The sequence below is a fragment of the Rhinolophus hipposideros genome, assembly GCF_964194185.1.
Source record: "Rhinolophus hipposideros genome assembly, chromosome: 6".
NCBI classification, from domain to species: Eukaryota; Metazoa; Chordata; class Mammalia; order Chiroptera; family Rhinolophidae; genus Rhinolophus; species Rhinolophus hipposideros.
In genome coordinates, this window is record NC_138052.1 from 33,935,604 (window position 1) to 33,956,998 (window position 21,395).

Below are 21,395 nucleotides of genomic sequence, written 5' to 3' on the forward strand. Positions count from 1 at the left end.
CCAGACCATCAGCTCTAATGCATTTTTTGGAGCAAAAATTAATATAAGACCTAGTCTTATATTATATTATATTATATTATATTATATTATATTATATTATACCCAGTATTATATTATACCAGTATTATATTGTATTATACCCAGTATTGTATTGTATTATACCCAGTATTATATATTATATTATATTATATTATATTATATTATATCAGGTATTTTATGATATTGTATGATATTATATTATATTATACCTGGTCTTATATTAAAATAAGACTGGGTCTTATTTTAATTATATTAATTAAAATTATATTTTATATTAATTAAAATTAAATATATTAATTAAAAATTAATTATATGAATTTTATATTAATTTTTGTTCCAAAAGATGCATTAGAGCTGATGGTCCGACTAGGTCTTATTTTTGGGGAAACACGGTAGATAAAGTGACACAGAAAATTATGAAATTGTATAGCTTAAGAATTATTCTATTAATGATTTTCATGTTATACAAGTCATCTTTGCTAAATAACTTTTTACATAACAAGAAGAATTAATAAAAATGTTAACCACATTTTATTTTTATGCTACATTAAATAATGACATAGTGGAAATTTTCCCTAAGTAAACAGAATAGCTACATTAATAGTAAATTAGTTCATTATAAGTTTGTCACATATAATGAATATAAAATTAGCATTTGGAGTGGATATTTTTAAACCACAGGAATAGACCATGGTAGAAATAGTTTCAGACACTAGATCTAAATATCTGCTTTTATTTTGATATTTAAATGATTTATCTAAATTAATATCTGATTCATTTTGTCTTTGTTGGCATTTAATGTAACATACAAAAGTGTTGATTTAGAATTAAGTACGTTTTTCCAAATGATACTAAGTAGCCTTTATCGACTGTTGTCCTGGGGTTAAAACCACTAGTTGTTGACTGTTGGACTACTTTCAGCATTTTTTTCCAGCTTTACTTTTTATTGATGATATGATGATCTTGACCATAAATTTTGCTTAGCATGCTGAAAATGATGGGGTGTTTCGATGAGGCAAATAATTGGGGTTGGAGGAAAGTTGTGGAGAGAACTTTTTTGACTTACCAGTATGGCTAATGACTAGCTGCTAATTCAAATGATGAAGCACAGAGAAAATACTTGAATCTTGAATTTTTCCCAGCAAAATGGGAAGAACTGTGAATCAAACTATATTTTTCCCTATAGTTGTCTTTTCTTAGATATGCAATATCATATTTTGTGGGTACATAATAAATATATTTCAAATAAATGTATGTGGGAAAAAAATAAGGTCCAGGTATATGTACATTTTTACCTGGCTATATTACAGAAGATTCACTGAGCAGGTGATATTTTAAATTGTTTTAAAAGATGATTAAAATCTCAATAAGCACTCAATCAGTATTTGTTTTATTATATGCCTTCATTTCCCACATTTTACTGATTTTTTTTATTTTATTTACCTGTAAAGGAGACTGACTTTGACAATGCTTATTTTGTGTCACGTAGCAGGTTGTTCATGAGTAGCAGGAAATATCTCGTTCACTTTATTTTATGAAATGATTTTAATTCTCTTCACATTTGACATGAAAACATAACCTAAGGTGAATAAACTTCTATTCCTGTTCTGGATACTCAGTGGCATTATTATTATTATTATTATTATTATTATTATTATTATTATATAATCATGATGAATTAAAAGTACATGTCAGAAATATCTGAATATTGTCATGTTGAGGAAGGGAAGGACCACCTGCATATTAAACTGTTGATGACCACTAGAAAAATATACATATTATATTATTTATCCCAATGTACTGTTTTGGATTTATTATTTGAAAAGTAAAATCTGGGCTACTTTGGATTTATAAGCCAAGTTAAAAGTTATTGTCAAGATAACTTTTATTATCAAATTCTAATACTAATGACAATTATGGTTTAGCCCTTACTAATCAGTGTGCTTCAGGGACCAGCAGCATCTGAGTCACCTGGAAGCTTTTTTGAAAAATACAGACTTTCAGGCTGCACCCCAGACCTACAGTGTCAGAATATGCATTTTAATAAATCCCTAGGTGATTCCTATGCCCATTAAAGTTTGAGAATTGCTGGTTGCCTACCATTCCCATTCCTAATCTCTGATTTCAATTATGTAGTACTAATCAAGAATCTGCAACATTCATCCTGGTCCCTAAACCTTTCCTTCCAAGCAGTCACGGCTTATAGCATTCTCCAACAGAATGTAAACCTAGATTTTCAAAACAGAATGCATAACTGGATTTTAGAATAGACAAGTAATATGTTTTACATGCTTCAAAACCCTGTGGGCATATGTCTTTTTATGTTCTTATGTTCTTATGATTTTTTTGAGTTATATAATAATTATTTTTTTCTAAACAAAGAATAAAATGAAATCCACTAAATGAATTCATCTATGTCTGTTGTACCTGGTCTTCTACTGACAGTCTCAGAATATTACTTTAGCTTTGTTAGACTTGTGGAAATCATGCCGCTTGGTTACCTGCAGGAGTAAAAACGAAATGTTAGTAATTATACATATTTAATTTTCAAAATGCCAATTATTACAGCATTTATAAAAAGGAAAATTATTTTAGATGTTCATAAAATGTTTTCTTTAGTAAGGGTCTTTCATGTCTAAATTGTGTTATAAATTTTTGTTATTACAGTGATCAGAATTATAAATGAATTATTTATTAACAAATACTTCTTTCCTCTGTTGCAGATGCAAGACAAAGGTCTACCCTGATGATCTTCCAAACACAAGTGTAGTCATTGTGTTTCATAATGAAGCTTGGAGCACTCTCCTTAGAACTGTTTATAGTGTTATAAATCGTTCCCCACACTATTTACTTTCTGAGGTCATCTTGGTGGATGATGCAAGTGAAAGAGGTATAAATACTTTTCTTGTATATGCATTTTTTTAATTAGAAAACTTTATTATGGTTAAAGAGGCATCTGGAAAATGATCTGTATTTTCCTTATAATTATACTAATCTTGAAACCACCCATCATCGTCAGTGTATTTTCATTAACGTACCTACTCAATGACAACTCTAGGAACAAGTAACTAGTTCTTTCAGTATTTCTCATGATTCCACTTGGCTCTGACTAACCCGAGAAATCAGCCAAAATAACTTTCAGAAGTGTTCTATTTTTTCCCCAACTCAACAGCTTATGTGATTAAGCATTTATATGACTTTATGGATACTTGTCTTTCCTTTCTTCTTTTAGTTCAGTCAAATGCAAAATAAATAACATAATTAAGGAGGCTGCATTTGCCATTGTGGCTCAGTTTCTAAATGAGAGTTTGATATATTAACTTCTTATTTTATCCTTATCATTGTCAGTGAAGTAACAGAGTTATAATAATACTTGTACATTAATATACTTATGAAATCTCTATATCTTTATTTCATCTACTGCAAAAAAATATTGACAGGTGTCGGCCACCGTTTCTGTGTATTGAATTTTCATCTGGGCAGTAGTATCTCTTCTATGTCTTAAAACAGTCTCAAAACTTTCTTATGCATTTTCATTGCACGTTACAGATTTTCTCAAGTTGACATTAGAGAACTATGTGAAAAATTTAGAAGTGCCAGTAAAAATTATCAGAATGGAAGAGCGTTCTGGGTTAATACGTGCCCGCCTTCGAGGAGCAGCTGCTTCAAAAGGGCAGGTCATAACTTTTCTCGATGCACACTGTGAATGTACTTTAGGATGGTTGGAGCCCTTGCTGGCGAGAATAAAGGAAGACAGGTAAGAAATCATGTGTTGTGTCTGCCTGGGTTATGACTGAACCTGTTAGGACATTTCGACTTTCTATCAAAACTCTCTCTGAGGTCGCTATTTTTCAGAAGGTTCATTTACTAGCTTTGAAAATAGCCATCTCTACCCCTCTCATTTAATAAAGACCTTGGCTTATTAGGGATGAACAGGAACATGTGAGTTAGAAATAATCAACACATTCAAACTGTAAAAATGTGTTGAATATTCATTTTTTAGGTGAAGGAAATCAGTGTAATTTGAAGTAGTACCATTTTATAAAATCCATTTTCAAAGCACCATATTGTATCCTCACAACTACTGTGTGAGATAGCTAATATAGATGTTCTTACCTGTACCTAATGATAGGAATGAACAGGTAAGTTAAGTAGCTTGCCCCAGCTATTGGAAGTGATAGGGACAATTCAGCTTTTCCCATTCTCAGACTAGCCTTCCTTCACTTGGTCACTGCCCTTATTCAAAGTCTAGTTCAAAACCACCTTCAGGATCTTAAAAATAAGCACACATAACACTGAAATGAAATCATGATTTAACCAAAAATCAAAAAAAAAAAACATAGCACAGCTATAAAGAATAAGTTTGTTTAAACAATATTGCTACTTTGTACATACAAACAGTGGAATCTGAAAGATTGAATAATACTTTATATAAATGAAAACCCTCATTGATATCTGCAGTTGTCTCTGATGATGATGCTGTGAAGTATGAGCTTTTTTTTAAAGATATTCATAAACATTGGTGATAAATGAGTGTAATTCCCAAGCACTTAATGAAGACAAATATATTGAATACTGTCTGATATAATAGCAAAGCATTGCATAACACCTTGCTTACAAAGTCATTTCATCTACAGTAGAAAGATCTTTCTGGAATTGAAGTTTTTAATTAAGCATCCAAGACAGGGGTCGCTTAGTGTGAGCTAGTCCAGCTACATCACATAAACAGCAGGATTTGGAACTTGCCAGGAAGATGGATGGAGGTTGTCAGTAAAATGAACCATAGCAGTTAAAGAAAGGAGTAGGAACCTTTTAGTCAACAGAGTGTACTACATGGCTAATGACATTTTTTCACTCTGTGTATTGTAGAGTACCCACAGAAGGGTAAGCCTGGCAAAGTGAAGTGAATTTGGACAACTTAAATGCATTTCCTGGCACCATTCCATACACTATGCTGCTTTTTAAAACATGTGTTTCATGTTCAACTTAGTGAGTTTTTAGTATAATATTGTTTCAATATGGTTAAGCATAGATCATTTGTTTTTTAATCTAACAACATGTTTAAATTGTATTTGCATATAATGATCTCTAATGTCTTATCCTACTTCTAAGTTCTGAAGTTGCCATAACTAGATAATAAAGTCCTATTCAAGGGTATTAGATATAATTTCATCTTCCTAAAAATTAAATCATTAAATTTAATGAAGAAAGAGAAAATGATAGTGATTTGGTAGGGACCAGCATTACCAAGAAACTTTTCCAAGGCTAAATGAATTCTATTGATTTCAGAGAACTCCAGGCTTTAACAAATTGTGTGGAATATAAGACCCAATGGAAAATTTGCGTTGATGATACCGGTGTTACAAAACCAGAATAAATGAGAGACAACATTTGTTTGCTTTCCACATCTATGGGTGATTAAAAATAATATTTGTATATTTACTTTCTATCACATATGAAAAGTAAGCTCTGCTCTTCAGAATTAGCTACAACCAATGCAAACATGGTAGACCTGACCTTTCCTGTGGAAATGACAGAAGGTTGAGCCCATAATGAAACATAGGCTGGGAGTACGGAAGATTGGAGGAGACACAACGTAGATTAAAAGAGTACCCAATGATCTCCAATGGTGAACAATTTCTTACCTTAAAAAGCCACTATCAAGAATACCTCTCCTGGCTCTTCCTCTTCCTTTAAGAAAAGATGGGTCATGGGACAAACACCAGAAACTGAAGTTGCTTATCTTTTCCTATCTTAAAATATGTAGATTGTTGCTATAAACGCTTAAGTCTAGGACAGTTTTCTCAGAAATTGTCATCACCCTAATATCTTTCACAGGAAATATTTACTTAATACTGATGATCATAATTTTTATAATTGTTTCTTTTTGTTGACTTTTGTTTGTTTGTTTGTTTTTCCTGGTAGTGATATTTTTTTTCCCATGAAGATTTTCTTAAAACTATTTCTTTAAACTAACCTTACCCCTCTGATAGTCAAACTACCAGATCTAATGCAATCATCCATTTTCCACTCCCTTCATGCTATTACTTTTCTATAAAAGAAATAACTAAAATGATGCATAATATCAAAGCACATCTTCTAATCATGCTGTGGGTAGAGATTTTATGAAAAATAGACCATGTTCACCCTGCTGAGTTAGTACTTAGAATGCATTTGGAAATCTGCTTAAAGATCAATTATTATATTTGATTAGATTATACATGGTATTATAAAGTTGACTGTAAGAAAGATATGGTAAAATGAAATCATTCCATAGGCAAAAATCAATAAAAACATAGAGAGAATAAAAATATAGTATTAAAGTCATAAAATAATTAAATTAAAATGTATCATCTATATTGAGTTTGAAGAAACTAATGTGACATTTAAATTATTATTTATATGTAATCTGGTTTTACTTTTTCTTCAGGAAAACAGTTGTGTGCCCCATCATTGATGTGATTAGTGATGATACCTTTGAATATATGGCTGGGTCAGACATGACTTATGGTGGTTTTAACTGGAAACTGAATTTCCGTTGGTATCCTGTTCCCCAAAGAGAAATGGATAGGAGGAAAGGAGACAGAACATTACCTGTCAGGTATGTAGATCATAACTTCCAAAGGATAGCTTGTGTATTTCTATAATAATTAAGAAGTATTATAAATGTGTGTTCTTATTTTTAAATCTTCAAGTCCCTCATATACTTTTTTATTCATATATACATATGAATTATCACTTTTTACATGATCATCTAAGAATCGATGGCTATATTAAATCTAGTTTAAATTAGCATAGGCAGATTTAAGTATTGGCAGAAGTGCAAAATTTCTTTTGAAACTTTGCATATTTTTTGTATATTCATTTTATATTCAAAATATGTTTATTTTAAGTTGTGTATGTGTCAAATACGTGCTAGACTTGACACTTCAGGTAGACATATGTATTGCCTAAATGTTTATGCTTTATAGTAGAGGTATTCTCAAATCTGAAATAACCAAAAATGTTCTGGTAAATATTCAAATTTACCAACCTTAAAGAACTACCTTTTTGGGAATACAAAAGAAAAATTCATTTGGAAAATATTAATATATTAACAATTGTGAAGGATTTATTCCAAAATTATTGAAAATAGCTACTTAATTTGAAATATTTATTCATAAAATATGTGTTAGCCCTTAATACAAAATAAAAAAAATAGCATATGCATTTTTAGTTGTCTAGGTAAGCATTACCCATTTTATTAACATAAAGTTATCTCCTTTTACTTTAGCATATTATTGTGTACCTCGTATCTGCAACCAAATATTAATTTACTGAAGAATACTTTGGGGAGGGAGTTCATTAGTTTAGCTCTTTAAAGATTAATTTGGCAAATCATTTAATTGGAATAATAGAGAAATACCCTAACATTCTGAAAGAATACATATAACTCATTATCTAAATAAGCATGTCTGCTAACCTAATGAGGGAATGACTTACCCATTGGCGAGATCTGTTATTTAATGAATTAATTAAAACTAAGTCTAAAAATTGACTAACTTTATTTTCTTGGAGTCAAAAGGTAGATAATTATTAGGTTGGTACAAAAATAATTGCGGTTTAAAAGGTTAAAAAAACAATTGCAAAAACCGCAATTATTTTTGCACCAACTTAATAAGAGGTAGCCAACATTTATAGTAAGAATTTACTGATCTCGTTCATGAAAGTAAAGCTCTACATAGAAACCACACATTATCTCCCATCTTTCATTAACTGAAACATAAGATGAGACATCCAACTTCCTACATTTTTACCACAATTTATGTGGTTTTATTGTAAAATACAAAGTTGGTAAATATAAAACTGATAAAATATAAGTATATTTTATTTGTTTCCCACCATAACTACACAGTATTTCACTTTCTAAAATGCTGAGGGAGCAAAAGAAAAAGAGAAAGCTGTCTTTGCTGAAGTTTCTAGAGATTTATGGCAAAAGGTTAATTAATTCATGGGCTGTGTTGTAACAGCCTGCAGGTAATTATCATCAGCATAGTGACAATGTGAACTTTCTTTGTACTTGTAATCTATTATTTGAAGATGTGATTATCTTTTTCACATTTGTACAAACAGGTAAATCATCCTGGATGTTGAAGACAGTTTTTTTTTTTTCCTACTTGATTAACAGAATTCTGAATAGCTAAAGTGATTAAAATAAGGTTGAAATATTAGTTTTCTTAGTGGAATGCTTCATTCAAAATGTCAGTTAAGACAGAACTTTCATAAGACAATAATTAACTAGTTAGTCATCATTTAGAAATATGATCATATACCTGCATACATAGAGAACTAACTTGAACTTGTGACCTACTCTTAGTTATACCACACTTAAAGCATAGTTTATATTGGTTTTTACTTATTCTATTTTCACCTCTGGGCTTTGGTATCTTCATTTTGATAATAAATGGAGTTTGTGAAATACTTGGAATTTGTGAAGTTATAAGTATGGAATAATGACACACATAATCCTGAGTATTTAGTTTCCTTATTACTAAACTCTGCTTGACATTTTAGTAGTCAAATTATATGACTTTTCAGGAATATCTCAATTATACGTGCAACAATAGAGTAATCAAATTGTTACAGCAGAGGTCATAAATCAGCAGGTGGCGTGTCAAATATGTTCCATAGGTGTGTTTTACTTGGTCTACAGTGTTTTGCATTTAAAAAAACACTACCAAAATTTTAAAAATGAGATGTTTTAAATAAAAATCTGGATTTGCAGCTATTCTTGAAAAGTCAGAAGATCTTATTCCAGTGGTGCAGTATTCCTACTTGAGGAGTTGAGTAGAAGCTGCCCATCTAGAAGTAGCATGGAAGTGTAGCCGGATCCCTACAACTCCTTTTGTGTGTGTGTCCCTGGCTTTGAGTTGCCTTTTCTCATCATTCTTGCACTTGGAGAAATATTTCTCTGTAGCTGTGTCCCAATCAAGGTGAGATAAATATGCTTATTGCAACTAACCAACTTCACATATCGACTTTATTTACCTGGCTATAATCTCTTTAATTTGTGACCTTTGACTTAGAGGCTACTGCCTGGGAAATGGCGGAGATTTAAAATATTAGACAAGTTAGCCGTCTATGAGTGTGCACATATATAATCTAATGGAATATTAACTAGTATCAGAGATTATCTGGTAGTACAGATAATCTGTCAAATCATTTAATTAGATTGGGGTGTATTATGCATTTTTTCTAATGCATCTAACTTTTGAGTGATTCTGTTGAAACTATTGAAGTGAGTCTGAGTTTATATGCAAATACACATATGTGCTAAATTCTGCATATATGAAAATGAAAAAGGCAGTCTCTGCTCTGAAGTTGCTCACTGTCTGGGACTGGCCATATGTATGGTGGATGAGGGAAGGAGGCCAGCATACATGGCCAGGGTCTAGATGCACAGGAATTAAGCTATGTCTGCTGCTAGAGTGATGTGTGCTTCTGGAAAACAATCTGGCTTTAATCTCATTGATTGCTTTAGTTTCTTAATTATGCCCTGTGAGTAACCCTCAATACATAGTTATAAAGATATTCGTTTCTACTTTAATTTCTCAGTGATTAAAATAGATTTCTTTACTAAAATCCTACAGGTTATTTATCAAGTCTATTAACTTTCTTTACCCTTTGTGTTTTACCTTATGGACTCTTACATTTAGTTATTATTAATATTCTTAGTATGACTTCCTGCATTTTAACTTGGAGTACCATGTTCAGTATCTTCCTAAAGCAAAACAATAAAGTTTTATAATTTCTTCTAAGTCTTCCTATCATAATAAATGTAATATAGATGTAATTATGGATTCTTGTACCTAACACTTTTTACGTACTTTGATATCCCCTTTTTAAACATTTGTCTGATCTCATACATATATTTTCTCTCAATTGGAATTAGGAATTTATAAAGATTAAATAAGTAACATTGTTAGTAACACCTGAGATTACAATCATTGTGCCTTTATTTTGAAAAAAAATATTCTGGAATGACCACATATATATTTCTGGCTTCCTGTCGTGTGGAATCATTGAAGAAGTATTGACTCTGGCTTTGGAGGATCTGGGTTTTCCTTTAAGCTTTTCCAATTGGGAAGTTACCCAGTCTTCTCAACTGTTAAATGGAAAATTATCCTCCCAGCCTTTCCTAACTCATGAAGTACTGTAAAATATTACATGAGAAATGTATTTGAAATGAGTTATTTTTAATTTATTTATGATCATGTAACTAACATGTATGCATTGCAAAATAAATGTGACAAGTACCTAAAGCAGGATAAAACCGGACATCAGTGAGCCACCTCTTTTTTGTTATAGTTCTTTCCAGATACATTTCTTCATAATTTAAAAGTTGATATGTCATATGTTTTTAAATTTTCTACACAAATAAAAATTTTAATTGCTGCTAATATTTCAATTTACTTAGCTTATCCTCCATTTTTGATAATCTAAAGTCAATTAAGAGTGTTTTTATATTTATTTTTCCCAATTATGTCTTCTGAGCTACAGTTTTTGCATATAATGTGGTCTCTTTGGAATTATGCAATCAGACAATATGAAATTTGTTTTAATATTGTTGATACCTTCTGCCAATTTATTTTCCCCCAAAAGTATCATTGACTTCAATTTATAGTTCTCCTAGTAAGTCTAACAAATGAATACACTCATTTTATTCTGTAAAATCTTATAAAAATATAAGGCAATATCACTTATTGTTTAATAGCGACTGATGATATATTTCTTAATTTTTCCTGTCAGATATTCTGTTTTTCTTAGTCCAATGAAAATATACCTCTAAATTGGAAAACAGAAGCATAGACCAATCTTCTCAAAGCCTGTGAGACACTTTTTTTTTTTTTTTTTTTTTGCAACAGGAGATACTAAAGCAACACTACAGGAAAGGTGAAGGTTCTGAGCAGAAAAAGACTTTGAAAGAAACAATTGAACTTTGGAATGTTCAACTGTTCAGCATTCTTACCTACTCATGTTAAAATCTAATATATGCTGATTTTGAGAGAAAAAGATTCCACCTCAGATGGAATAAGTGAATCTATGTTTTTTGGAGAAAAACAGCATATTTATATTATGTTGTATTACTTTCTAATGGCTTAGGGGATAATTTACAAGACTTTACTAGCAGTCTGTTGAGGTGAGAAGAAAACAAAGGTACTATAGAAAGGTTACAAGGTGATGAATTAAATATCACATTAAAATACTAAAAATTTTATCACATCAACCAAAATATCTTAAAACATTTGATTTCAGCTAACCTTATTTTTTTATGTTGACCCCTCTTATGCATAAAATGAAAGTAGAAGGAAAGACTAAAACTTGCACCAACTACTGTATATCCACTTGGAAGCTTAGGGTTTTTTCAGGTAGAGAGGATTATGAAAAAAGATTAAGGAAAAAAAAAAAAAAAACTACTCCTTTAAGGACAGGGTAAGGCATTTGATTCCAATACTTGTTGGTAAATGGGTTCTTTGGTAGAAAAACAACTCATTTGCCTATACTAAGCAAAACTTTAACTTTTTTTTTATCTTTTAAAAATAACTTCGAAACTCTTCTCTTCCATAGATTCTACAGGATTTGAGTAAGCTTTCTTGCTTAGAGTCTAAGATAGCATAAACTCTTACAGTAACAGTTTCTTTTCTATGGAAAGTTGCATCTTCTCACCCAAACATGTTCAAATGAATCTCATCATGTGTAATATTCCACTAATCTTCCCACTTTTTTCTCTGTAAAAACCTTTAATCACATTCAGAAGCTGAGTATTCATTGCACTAATAAAATAATTGTTATGCCTTTGGTTCCTTTCTCTCTCTTCTACTTTGTATAGTCAGGCATAGGGGACAGAACAAGGATGGAAGAAGAAAGACTCATAGCATCTAATTTTTCTTTGATTTCTAAACCTGTAAAATGTTTAACTAAATGAAGCTATTATATTTTATGATTTAAGAAAATCAAAATTATATGAATATTTCAGCTATTCATACCTGTGTTTGCATAAATAATAAATATTTATTTATAACTTCTCTTTTATTATGGTTTATAATATATGAGGAATGTTGATACAACGCTAAACACTAAGTCTGAATATTGTGATATTTGACCAATGCAAATAGCAGCCTAAAGTCTTTCAAATCTTCTTTAGACTTTTTGTCCAGAGACCTTGGTTATTTGCCAACTAAGATTAAATAGAATCTTAATATAGCAAAAGAAAAAAGTTTGTGAAAACAAATGATGTTTCAATAACTTTGAAAGAAATTGTTTTGAAGGACAGTGCTAAAATTCACAGGAAAACGTGGTGCATAAATTTGGAACTTAAAATCAGCTAATTTCTAATTAGCTATCTCAAATCCTTTGCTGTATAACTTAAATGGATAAATCGAGAAATTACTGATTGTTGTTATGATTAGGAAGAAAGAAAGAAAAATAAAGAAAAAGAGAGGGAGAGAGGGAGGGAAAAAGGGAGAGAGAAAAGGAAGTAAAAAGGGAAGGGAAGGGAAGGGAAGGGAAGGGAAGGGAAGGGAAGGGAAAGGAAGGGAAGGGAAAGAAAGGGAAGGAAAAGAAAAAAAAAGAAAAGGAAGAAAGAAAGGAAGGAGGAAAGAAATTAAGAGAGGAAGAAAGGGAGGGAGAGAAGGAAGGAAGGAGAGAGAGAGGGAGGGAGGGAGGGAGGAGGGAGGGAGGGAGGGGGGGAGAGAGAGAGAGAGAGAGAGAGAGAGAGAGAGAGAGAGAGAGAGAGAGAGAGAGAGAGAGAGAGAGAGAGAGAGAAAGAAAGAAAGAAAGAAAGAAAGAAAGAAAGAAAGAAAGAAAGAAAGAAAGAAAGAAAGAAAGAAAGAAAGAAAGAAAGAAAGAAAGAAAGAAAGAAAGAAAATATTTTTTAACTGGCCCACTAACTATAACTATCTGGGGTTCCTTGAAGAAATCATTTAAACGCATTGCAACTAAATTTGGCTAACCAAATCTGTAGGATTCTGTAGCTATAAAATATTAAAATTCTATTTAAAATTAATTGGATTATGAAAACAATAAAAATAAAGCTGATTGTAATCTTGACAAACTTTTCTTCTTGTTTAGTAAAACTATTTAAAATGTATAGTACTAGCTTTGCATTGGTTCTATTCTAAGAGTATCATGTACATTGATACATAGATCCTATTTTGTAGATTATGAAACTGAGGCACAGAAGTTAAGTGACTTGCTGAAGGTTAGTCTGTGGGTTTGAGTTTTGAACTCCATCAATCTAGAAACTAACTCCTAAAACCTAAACTTAGCTACCCCCTAGAGTTTCGTACTATATACATACTTTTCAAGCACATAGTGTGAAATATAGGGTACATTATCTTCTTGGTGAATATACAGGCATTGCATTTTAGCATTACTGAATAATCAAAAGTATTCTATCATAATTTCTTTGGATTTAGCAACTTCTGGGGTAAAATGATTCAGTTTTGTTTGTGTTTTTTTTTTTTTGTCAAATGCTTAAATTTTGGAGTCCTTTAATATTCTACATTGTTACAAAGCTTTATATCTTTAATTCTAAAATTAAAGATCAACCCTCAACCCTCACACTCAACCCTCAACCTCCCATTAGATAATAAGGCCTTTAAAAATTCTGGAATCAGTGAAGACATTTTTGTTATTCACCAATTTAGCAGATGTGAGCAAAGTGTTTTGGTTGTAATTACACTTTTAGAAATAAAAGTGCACGTAATTTAAACTTTCAAATAGATTGTTTTGTGGCCCTGGAATACATTGCTTTTTAAGAATTTTATTTATTCAATAAATGTCTATTAATAGTCTAACACTATTAAACCATTATATTGGCTATACGTACAGAAGTCATAAAATGTATATAGATATAAATATAATACTCAATAAAAAGTTACAAGTGCCTTGAGAGAACAAAACAGGGTGCTATAGAAGGTAGAAGGGAAATATTACGTCCCGACTGGAAGGAGGGCAGGCTCTGTGGAATATATAGCTTTTGTATTGGCCTAAGAATAGAGCAAATTTGAATATATGAAGGGAGTTTAAAAAGGAAAATCCAAGTGGCAAATGAATGTGAACATATTACCAGGGTGAGAAAAGTGAGGAAGTTTGAAGCATTTACTAGTAACAGCTAAACATTTAAAGTACAGGGAAATAGTTGAAAGGAATGGAAGAGCTCATTGTGTCACTCCAGATCCCTGATGCCAGGATAAGAAGCTGGAATGTATTCCTTGAAATAGGTTTTTGAATATCTGGTTAACATTTTTAGAGGAGTTTTGATATAGAGAAATGAATTTGGCTATGGTTTATAGAATAACTTTTGGAAGCGGCAGGCTCTAAGAGCAAGAAAATTCCATTAACACATGGTTAGCAATAAGAGGACTAAAATTAGATAGTGACCCTGATAACAGAGAAAAGAGATAAGAGTCAAAAGTACTTTGGAAAAAAAAAAGGAGGTATTGGGGAAATGATTGAATGAGACACAAAAAAGAAAGGTGCTGAAAGGTGTTTCCATCATTTTATATTAAGGCTCTGGAAGGAAATAGAGGACATTGAAAGAGAAGATATGGAAAGGGTAGTACATTCTCAGTTCTGTGTTAAAGACACTGAGCACAGCCAATTTTTTGTTTTATTAAAAAAATCTAGTGAATAATCTAAAAAAGCACAACCAATGCAGAAAAGAAACGCAGATTAGGAGTCAGCCTCATAGAGATGACTGAAAATTAAAAACATGTGGTGAATGAGCTTACTTGTATACAGATAGAGAAAATTGTTACTGAGAGACCCTGGGGAAGACTATGTTAGGGGATAAAAGAATATAATTATTAAATGCATAGTTCTATAAAAAATGTTATGATTGTATATTGTGCTCATGTCACACATGTGAAACAAGGAACTTGACTGCGATCTGAAGGGCAGCAAGGGAAAGGAAGAGGACGGCATCAATGAGAATCATAAAATTAATAATCTAATTGTTAGAAGGAAAAATCTCTTTAGCACAATGCAATGTGAGTCAGAGGTGAAAAGAATTGCAAGCAGGGAGGCTGATGCATTGTGTTAAAGGCTTTTAGAGGAAGAAGTTCAGGAAAGGCTATTGAAGTTCAGAATCAATGGGCTCCTTTCAGAAAGAAGTTATTGTAGAGTTGGGAACAGGATCCAGATTCTAGTTAGAAAGTCAAGAGAAGTTGAGGGAGTGCTAGACAGTATCCTTTCTATAAGGCTACCAGTGAATGGGATAGAAAATATATATCCCTAGTTTGAATGAGTAGTAGGATTACGTAAAGGTATATTTTGATTTAGGATAGAACTTAATTGAGCAGTTTTGTAAGCTCAAGGGAACAATTTAGAAATCAAAGTCATAAAACATAAATGTAAATAGTTAATGAACAAGTGGCTGAAAGAGTAGTCAGGAAAGAACCAGCTGAAAGCACAAGAGCAGACGCTAGCATACAGCGTGAGGAAAGTAGATATTCTTACCTCTAAGACAAGAGGAAGGAAGAAGCCATGAAAAGATTCTCTCTCTCTCTCTCTCTCCCCCTTTCACCCCTCCCCCTCCCCCTCCCTCCCTCCACATATGTATAGATATCTAGATATCTGATATATATCTATATATCTAGATCCAGATCTGGTCTAGGTTTCAGTCTAGATCTAGATCTATGCAGAGAAAGAGAGAGTTTAGATTTCATTATTAAGGGAGTTTAGATTTTATGCATTGGCTTAATCTCTAATCTTGAGAAGAGTCCAAGACTTTTGGAAAAGATTCAGTTAAAATGAGACAGGTGAGCAAATAAACATAGATAAAATGATTGTTAGCAGTTTGTAGACTAAGCAGAGAGTCAATAACATGGACTTCCAGTTTGAACAATTGACCTCATCTTACTAATTTTTTAATGATTCTCTGAGTGTTAGGAGCAGAAATGGATGAAGTGAAGGTAAGTTTACCCAGACACTTGTATTTACAAAAAGAGAATTGAGCTATAAGGCAAGGACATAGAACCGAGGGTGCTGGGCTAGTTTTTCCCTGACATGGCAGAATCCCGCAAAGCCTGAAAGTGAGAGAAGGAAAGCAAACAATTCCCGAAGGGGATTATTATGTGAGAATATGGAATAGCTAAAGAACCAAAATCACCAATGGAGGATACAAATGACTTCCACTGGCTTGAAATAGGAGAGGTTCTAAAATAGAAAGGTGTGTTCAGAAAGACAAATTTCAGAGTCCAGCATCTTGGATATTAAATAGTTCCACGTGATTTTGAAATGCAAAATGAGACTGTGTTTATGGGGAGCTCAAATTAAGTTAAGGACACTCAAGACTTGTTTGAATGATTAACATCAACAATGACAACAAATATATGTCACCTAACCTGATTAATAAGTCATTATGTGCCAGGTACTGTGCTAAGTGCTTTTTTTCTGCTAACTCACTTCATCTTCCTCTGCCTACTGTGTAATACGTGATGGTCACAGCCATTGAGCTGATTATGTTTTTTCCCAAATTTGATCAAATTAGTTGGTTGGTTTGACGTTGTATAAACATAATCTCAGAAAGCAAATAATCTCAGCTAATTCAACTATAATCAAAGATTTTTTTTTGTTTTCTAGGCACCCTGGACACTTAAGGTCCATGCAATATGGATATAGTACATTAGGGATATTACAGAGCAGCTGACTTAGAACAGAACATGTTGCAGAACACTGGCTTTGCCTAAAATATCATTTAAGGCATGGTCCCTAGGCTACTTCAGGGAACTAAGTGACATTGTAATGACAAAAAATTCTCTCTAAGAGCATCTGTCTTCAGATATATAGAACTTTTTTTTTGTTTTTTTTGGTGAGATGTAATTTTTTTGTTTTTGTTACTTTTCAAGTATAAGTGAAATTTATTTCAGTCATTCTTATGGTTAAATATATAATTTATTATAGCCATTTATTATACAGTTCTCACATATTTATAGGAATTATGACCAACAGATGAAAATCAGTATGTGTATTTAACTTTAATGCATTAGTACTTTATTAGTAAATAGATAAGTGGATAGGCACTCTGAACTGATCATTAAAAATGCATCACTTAACATTCTTAAGCACTTCGTTTTGCATTACGATGGAATAATTGCAGCAATTTTTGTTCCTCGTTTCATTAAATAGACTATCCACCACTGTAATACTTATATAGTTATTGACATAGAGTTCCAAAATCCCAATCAGGTGAGGGTCATGACTACCGCAATTACTATCTGTTTAGCTTTGTTAGTGTTTCTCATTATAACTCAGAAGGTCAATGATACTCTTCATGATAGGAGCCCAGCAAGACTAGACATAATAAAAACAGTTCTGAGACTAAGTGAGTTTGAGCTATTCCAACTGATGGACGGTTAATTACCTGAGTATAAAACACTGAGAAATAGGAAACTTTGCACTAGGTATATTATTACAATATTATTCGGTGAGTTTTTTTGTTTGTTTGTTTCAGTGAACTACACTGTTCAATTAGAGGACATGAGCATATCCTGTGGCAGAAGAGGATATAATTTCAAGAAAAGCAAAACATTTGGTGTTTTAGCAATCTCAGACTACTTGGATGAGAATTCCAAATCTAAGTTACTAGATCAGTGTTTCTCATCTTGAGCGTCACATTAGAATCACCTGGGAACTTTATACAATACCAAAGGTTTAGCCCCATCTCAGGTCAGTTAAATCTGAATCTGTGTAGAGTTGTACCCAACCATGGAAATGCATTTTTAAACGGTGTCTTAGGCGATGCTAATGTGCTACAAATGTTGAAAATCATTGTACTCCAATTAATATTCAGAAATAATCGTTGCCAGTATAGATCCAGTTGTGAAGAACTAGAATTTTTCTTTTTTTTGTTTCACTTCTTACTGCTTATATAGAAAGACTTGTGTAGTTCACACATCAACCATTGACTTTAATGATCTTTAAAATTAATTAATAATTAATTCATCCTTTTAAAACTTAACGTCTGAATTTTTAGTTCCTATAGAGAAATTTATTCCTAGGAAAAAGTTATAGAATCTGCCAAATCTCCTTTAAACTTCTGAGTAGTATATGGGACTTATTTTGATCCATAGGGTTATACGATTAGTTCTATCACTTTAATTATGTAAAAAGAATAAACAATTGGATGTCAAGTGTTTTGGTTGTTGTTTAAAAATGCTTTTGTAATTCTTGTTAGACATTTATTGCCTATAAACATTTCATAGTAGTTAATATTTTTCATATTTAAGTACGGTCTAGATCTTTTCATAGAGAAACCATTTCTACAGGTTTCTAAATCTCATAGAAAACTAATTTATAATTAGGTGACAAAAGATCACATTTGGTAGTTTCATGACCGGTTAATCTCTTAAAGGGTAGTGCTTAGAGCACTAACTTCTCTTCACACTGCCTTTCAGAAGGAGTGTAGATGCCCACATCTCTAGTGCCCAGTGTTCCTTCCATGTAACTATTTGATCACCCATAGGAAAAACATAGTAAAATTTAGTTTTACAGAACTGTGAAATAAAATATTTATTAAGTTTAAAATCTCTTACACCTTGGCTTTATGTTTCCAGTTTGAGATTTTTCAGTACTATTTTTTTTTTAATTTAAAATGTCTCAAAAATATTTGCTACAGTCTCATTAAACTCCACACATTGTTTTCAAAAGATATTCTTTTCTTTTTGTTTTTTTTCAACTAGGACCCCTACAATGGCTGGTGGCCTATTTTCTATTGACAGAAACTACTTTGAAGAGATAGGAACTTACGATGCAGGAATGGATATCTGGGGTGGAGAGAATCTTGAAATGTCTTTTAGGGTAACTGCATTTTACTTTATTTTTTCACTCGGAGCATACTATGCTGTAGCATGCACATACAAACCCAGTAATTTACTGTCAAACCTTTTTTGTGAAGTGATGCAAATTACTGATCAGTTGGTCATTTTAATACTTATTTAGAAGCTTTGCTAGTGTCTTTTGCATGCAATATTTACTGTTAAATGGGAAATTATAGGTATTTTTAAAGTTTTCAAAAGTAATTGTTTTATTCATAATACAAATGCATTAGGGCTTTCAGACGTGAAAAAAACAAGAGCTTTATTTTTTCAATAAAGCATTACCCCATAAAATCAATTTGTGTTTTTGAACTGAAGCTTGAAAGTGTTTGTTATCTTAATTTTCAAATGTTACCTGAGGTTATCCTTAAATAACTCTAAGAATAACCTATGGTGAAAGGAATTCTTGGTAATTGTGTAAGTAACTTGACTATCTTTGCAACGTAGACATTATTGTTTGATGGATCAGTTTAAATAATGCAAATGTACTTATAAAATGACCTTCTAAGTAAATGAAAATTAACGATTAATCTTTCAAATGTATGATGTTAGTAAGCATGAGTAATTTTATTATTTTGCTGTATTTGGAAATTTAAAATACAGACACATAAATGTGCCTTCCAACTGACAAATAAATGCTAACATACTGTTTTTTTTTTCTTCACACCATATAGAGTTATTTTAAGTGAAATAATTCAATAAAACTGTTTTATTTCTTTCTAGAATTTAACATGAAATCACTCTATTATTTTCCCAAAGTTATTTATGCAATTAAATTATTGGAGTTTTAATATATTTATCTATGAAGTTCAAGAGTTATGCCTTTTAATTTCTCATTTGCAAAGTGAAGTTTATTTTTCACTAACAAAATATAAATATATCTGATATTGTTCTATAAGAAAATGTTCAAAATTTAGGATAAGAATTACTTTGAATTTATATAATGTGGAATTTAATGGATTTTGCATAATTTGAATTATTTTAGAAACACTAGAATGGCCTTCTAATGCAATTTTTTTGCCTATAAATCTTCCTTACAGCTAGATGTCTGAGAACATCATTAGTTAATGGAATTTTTTTCTTCCCATATTTGCTAATATACTTATAGGCTGGTGGTACTTGCCTTCCAACACTTTATACCATGCTCAGGAATGTCTTCTTCCATCATGCACATGATACATCTTTGCACAACCTTTGGGGACATTTGGGGATTCAACCTTTGTACTTGGTGTAGTTCTGAAAGTGCAGAAACTAAGAGATGACAATTAAAAAAAAGGAAGAAGAAAAAAGGAAGAAAGGAAAGGAAGGAAGGAAGGGAGGGAGGGAGCGAGGGAGGAAGGGTATTCAAAAGCTTAAGAAGAGTTTTCTCCTTAGAGGTAATGATGAGAGTATTTGCACATTCATTAACCAATATTCCTTGGATGCTGCGCAGGGATTACGTAAGGAATTCCTACATTTTTTTCCTTCTCTCCTAAGATTCTTATTCATCTCTTTTCTCTGCACCTGTTAACTTTGATTTTCTGCCAGTAGACTCCCTTTACATTCATTACATAGCTACCAGATAAGATGGATTTCCTTCATCCAATGGACTGAAAGATGTGGTAGGGAGTAATGTTGTGGAATAATATGATAAAATAGGACAATATGATCAGAAAATGCAGGAGAGTTATAAATCTGTGAAAAAGGAAGATTTGAGGATACAAAATTTGAGAATTTGAGAATATTGTATGCAGATACCAGGGAGACAGAGTGAATGTGACGAGTGGCCATAAGAATGATGAGATCCCTAGAAAATAATCCAGGAGCTGTACTGGATTTGGCTGTTTGAGATTACTAAGAAATAAAGTACTTATAAGTGACTGTTTTCAAATGTTTTAAAACATACTGTTTTTAGTTGCTGTATGCTTTCAATAGAAAGCATTTTTTTAATAAAAAATCAATAGAAACAAACTATATGTTTTGCTTTCTATTAGACTCTTGACTCATGTTTTTACTTTCCATGATATGAATATAAGTGTTTACTTAATAGTTAGTACCCTAGCCAAGCAAGATATTGAATAAGAGAAAATATTGAAGCTGGATATTAGAAAAGGAATGAGACTTGTCCTTTAGATTAATTTCGTTAAAAGATGTGTGACATAATGAAATGAGACTATGTTGAGGATTTATAATCAGAAGACTTGGGACTACTGTCCAACTCGATCATTATACAGCAGACACATATTGAACATGTAGTGTGTGCTTTACATTTTCCAGATGCTGAGACCACAAAAATGGATAAGGCATAATGCTTTTATGCTCAAAGAACCACATTCCTATGAGAGAGAAACATAGGTATCATTACCAACACAATGTGATTTTAAAAAAATAAATAAATAAATTTATGTATGAGGTTTTCTCATCTTTGTCATGTTAGTGTAGGCAAATCACTTAACCTCAACTGTGTAAAGGTGATTGTAATCATAGTGAAGTTATTTTTGTTTTGTAGCTCTGATT

The 21,395-nt window shown here is 31.8% G+C and overlaps 1 protein-coding gene across 4 annotated transcripts in view; it reads left to right on the plus strand.

Moving 5' to 3' along the window:
* The window catches only part of GALNT13 (polypeptide N-acetylgalactosaminyltransferase 13), a 456,823-nt gene that overhangs the window by 257,545 nt on the left and 177,883 nt on the right, over positions 1-21,395 (plus strand). For all 4 annotated transcript variants that reach the window (XM_081052352.1, XM_081052350.1, XM_081052353.1 and 1 more), the window contains exons 5-8: positions 2,763-2,929; positions 3,589-3,796; positions 6,470-6,640; positions 18,765-18,882. In XM_081052352.1, the coding sequence (XP_080908478.1) occupies positions 2,763-2,929; positions 3,589-3,796; positions 6,470-6,640; positions 18,765-18,882 (664 nt within the window). The remainder of the gene's footprint in view (positions 1-2,762; positions 2,930-3,588; positions 3,797-6,469; positions 6,641-18,764; positions 18,883-21,395) is intronic.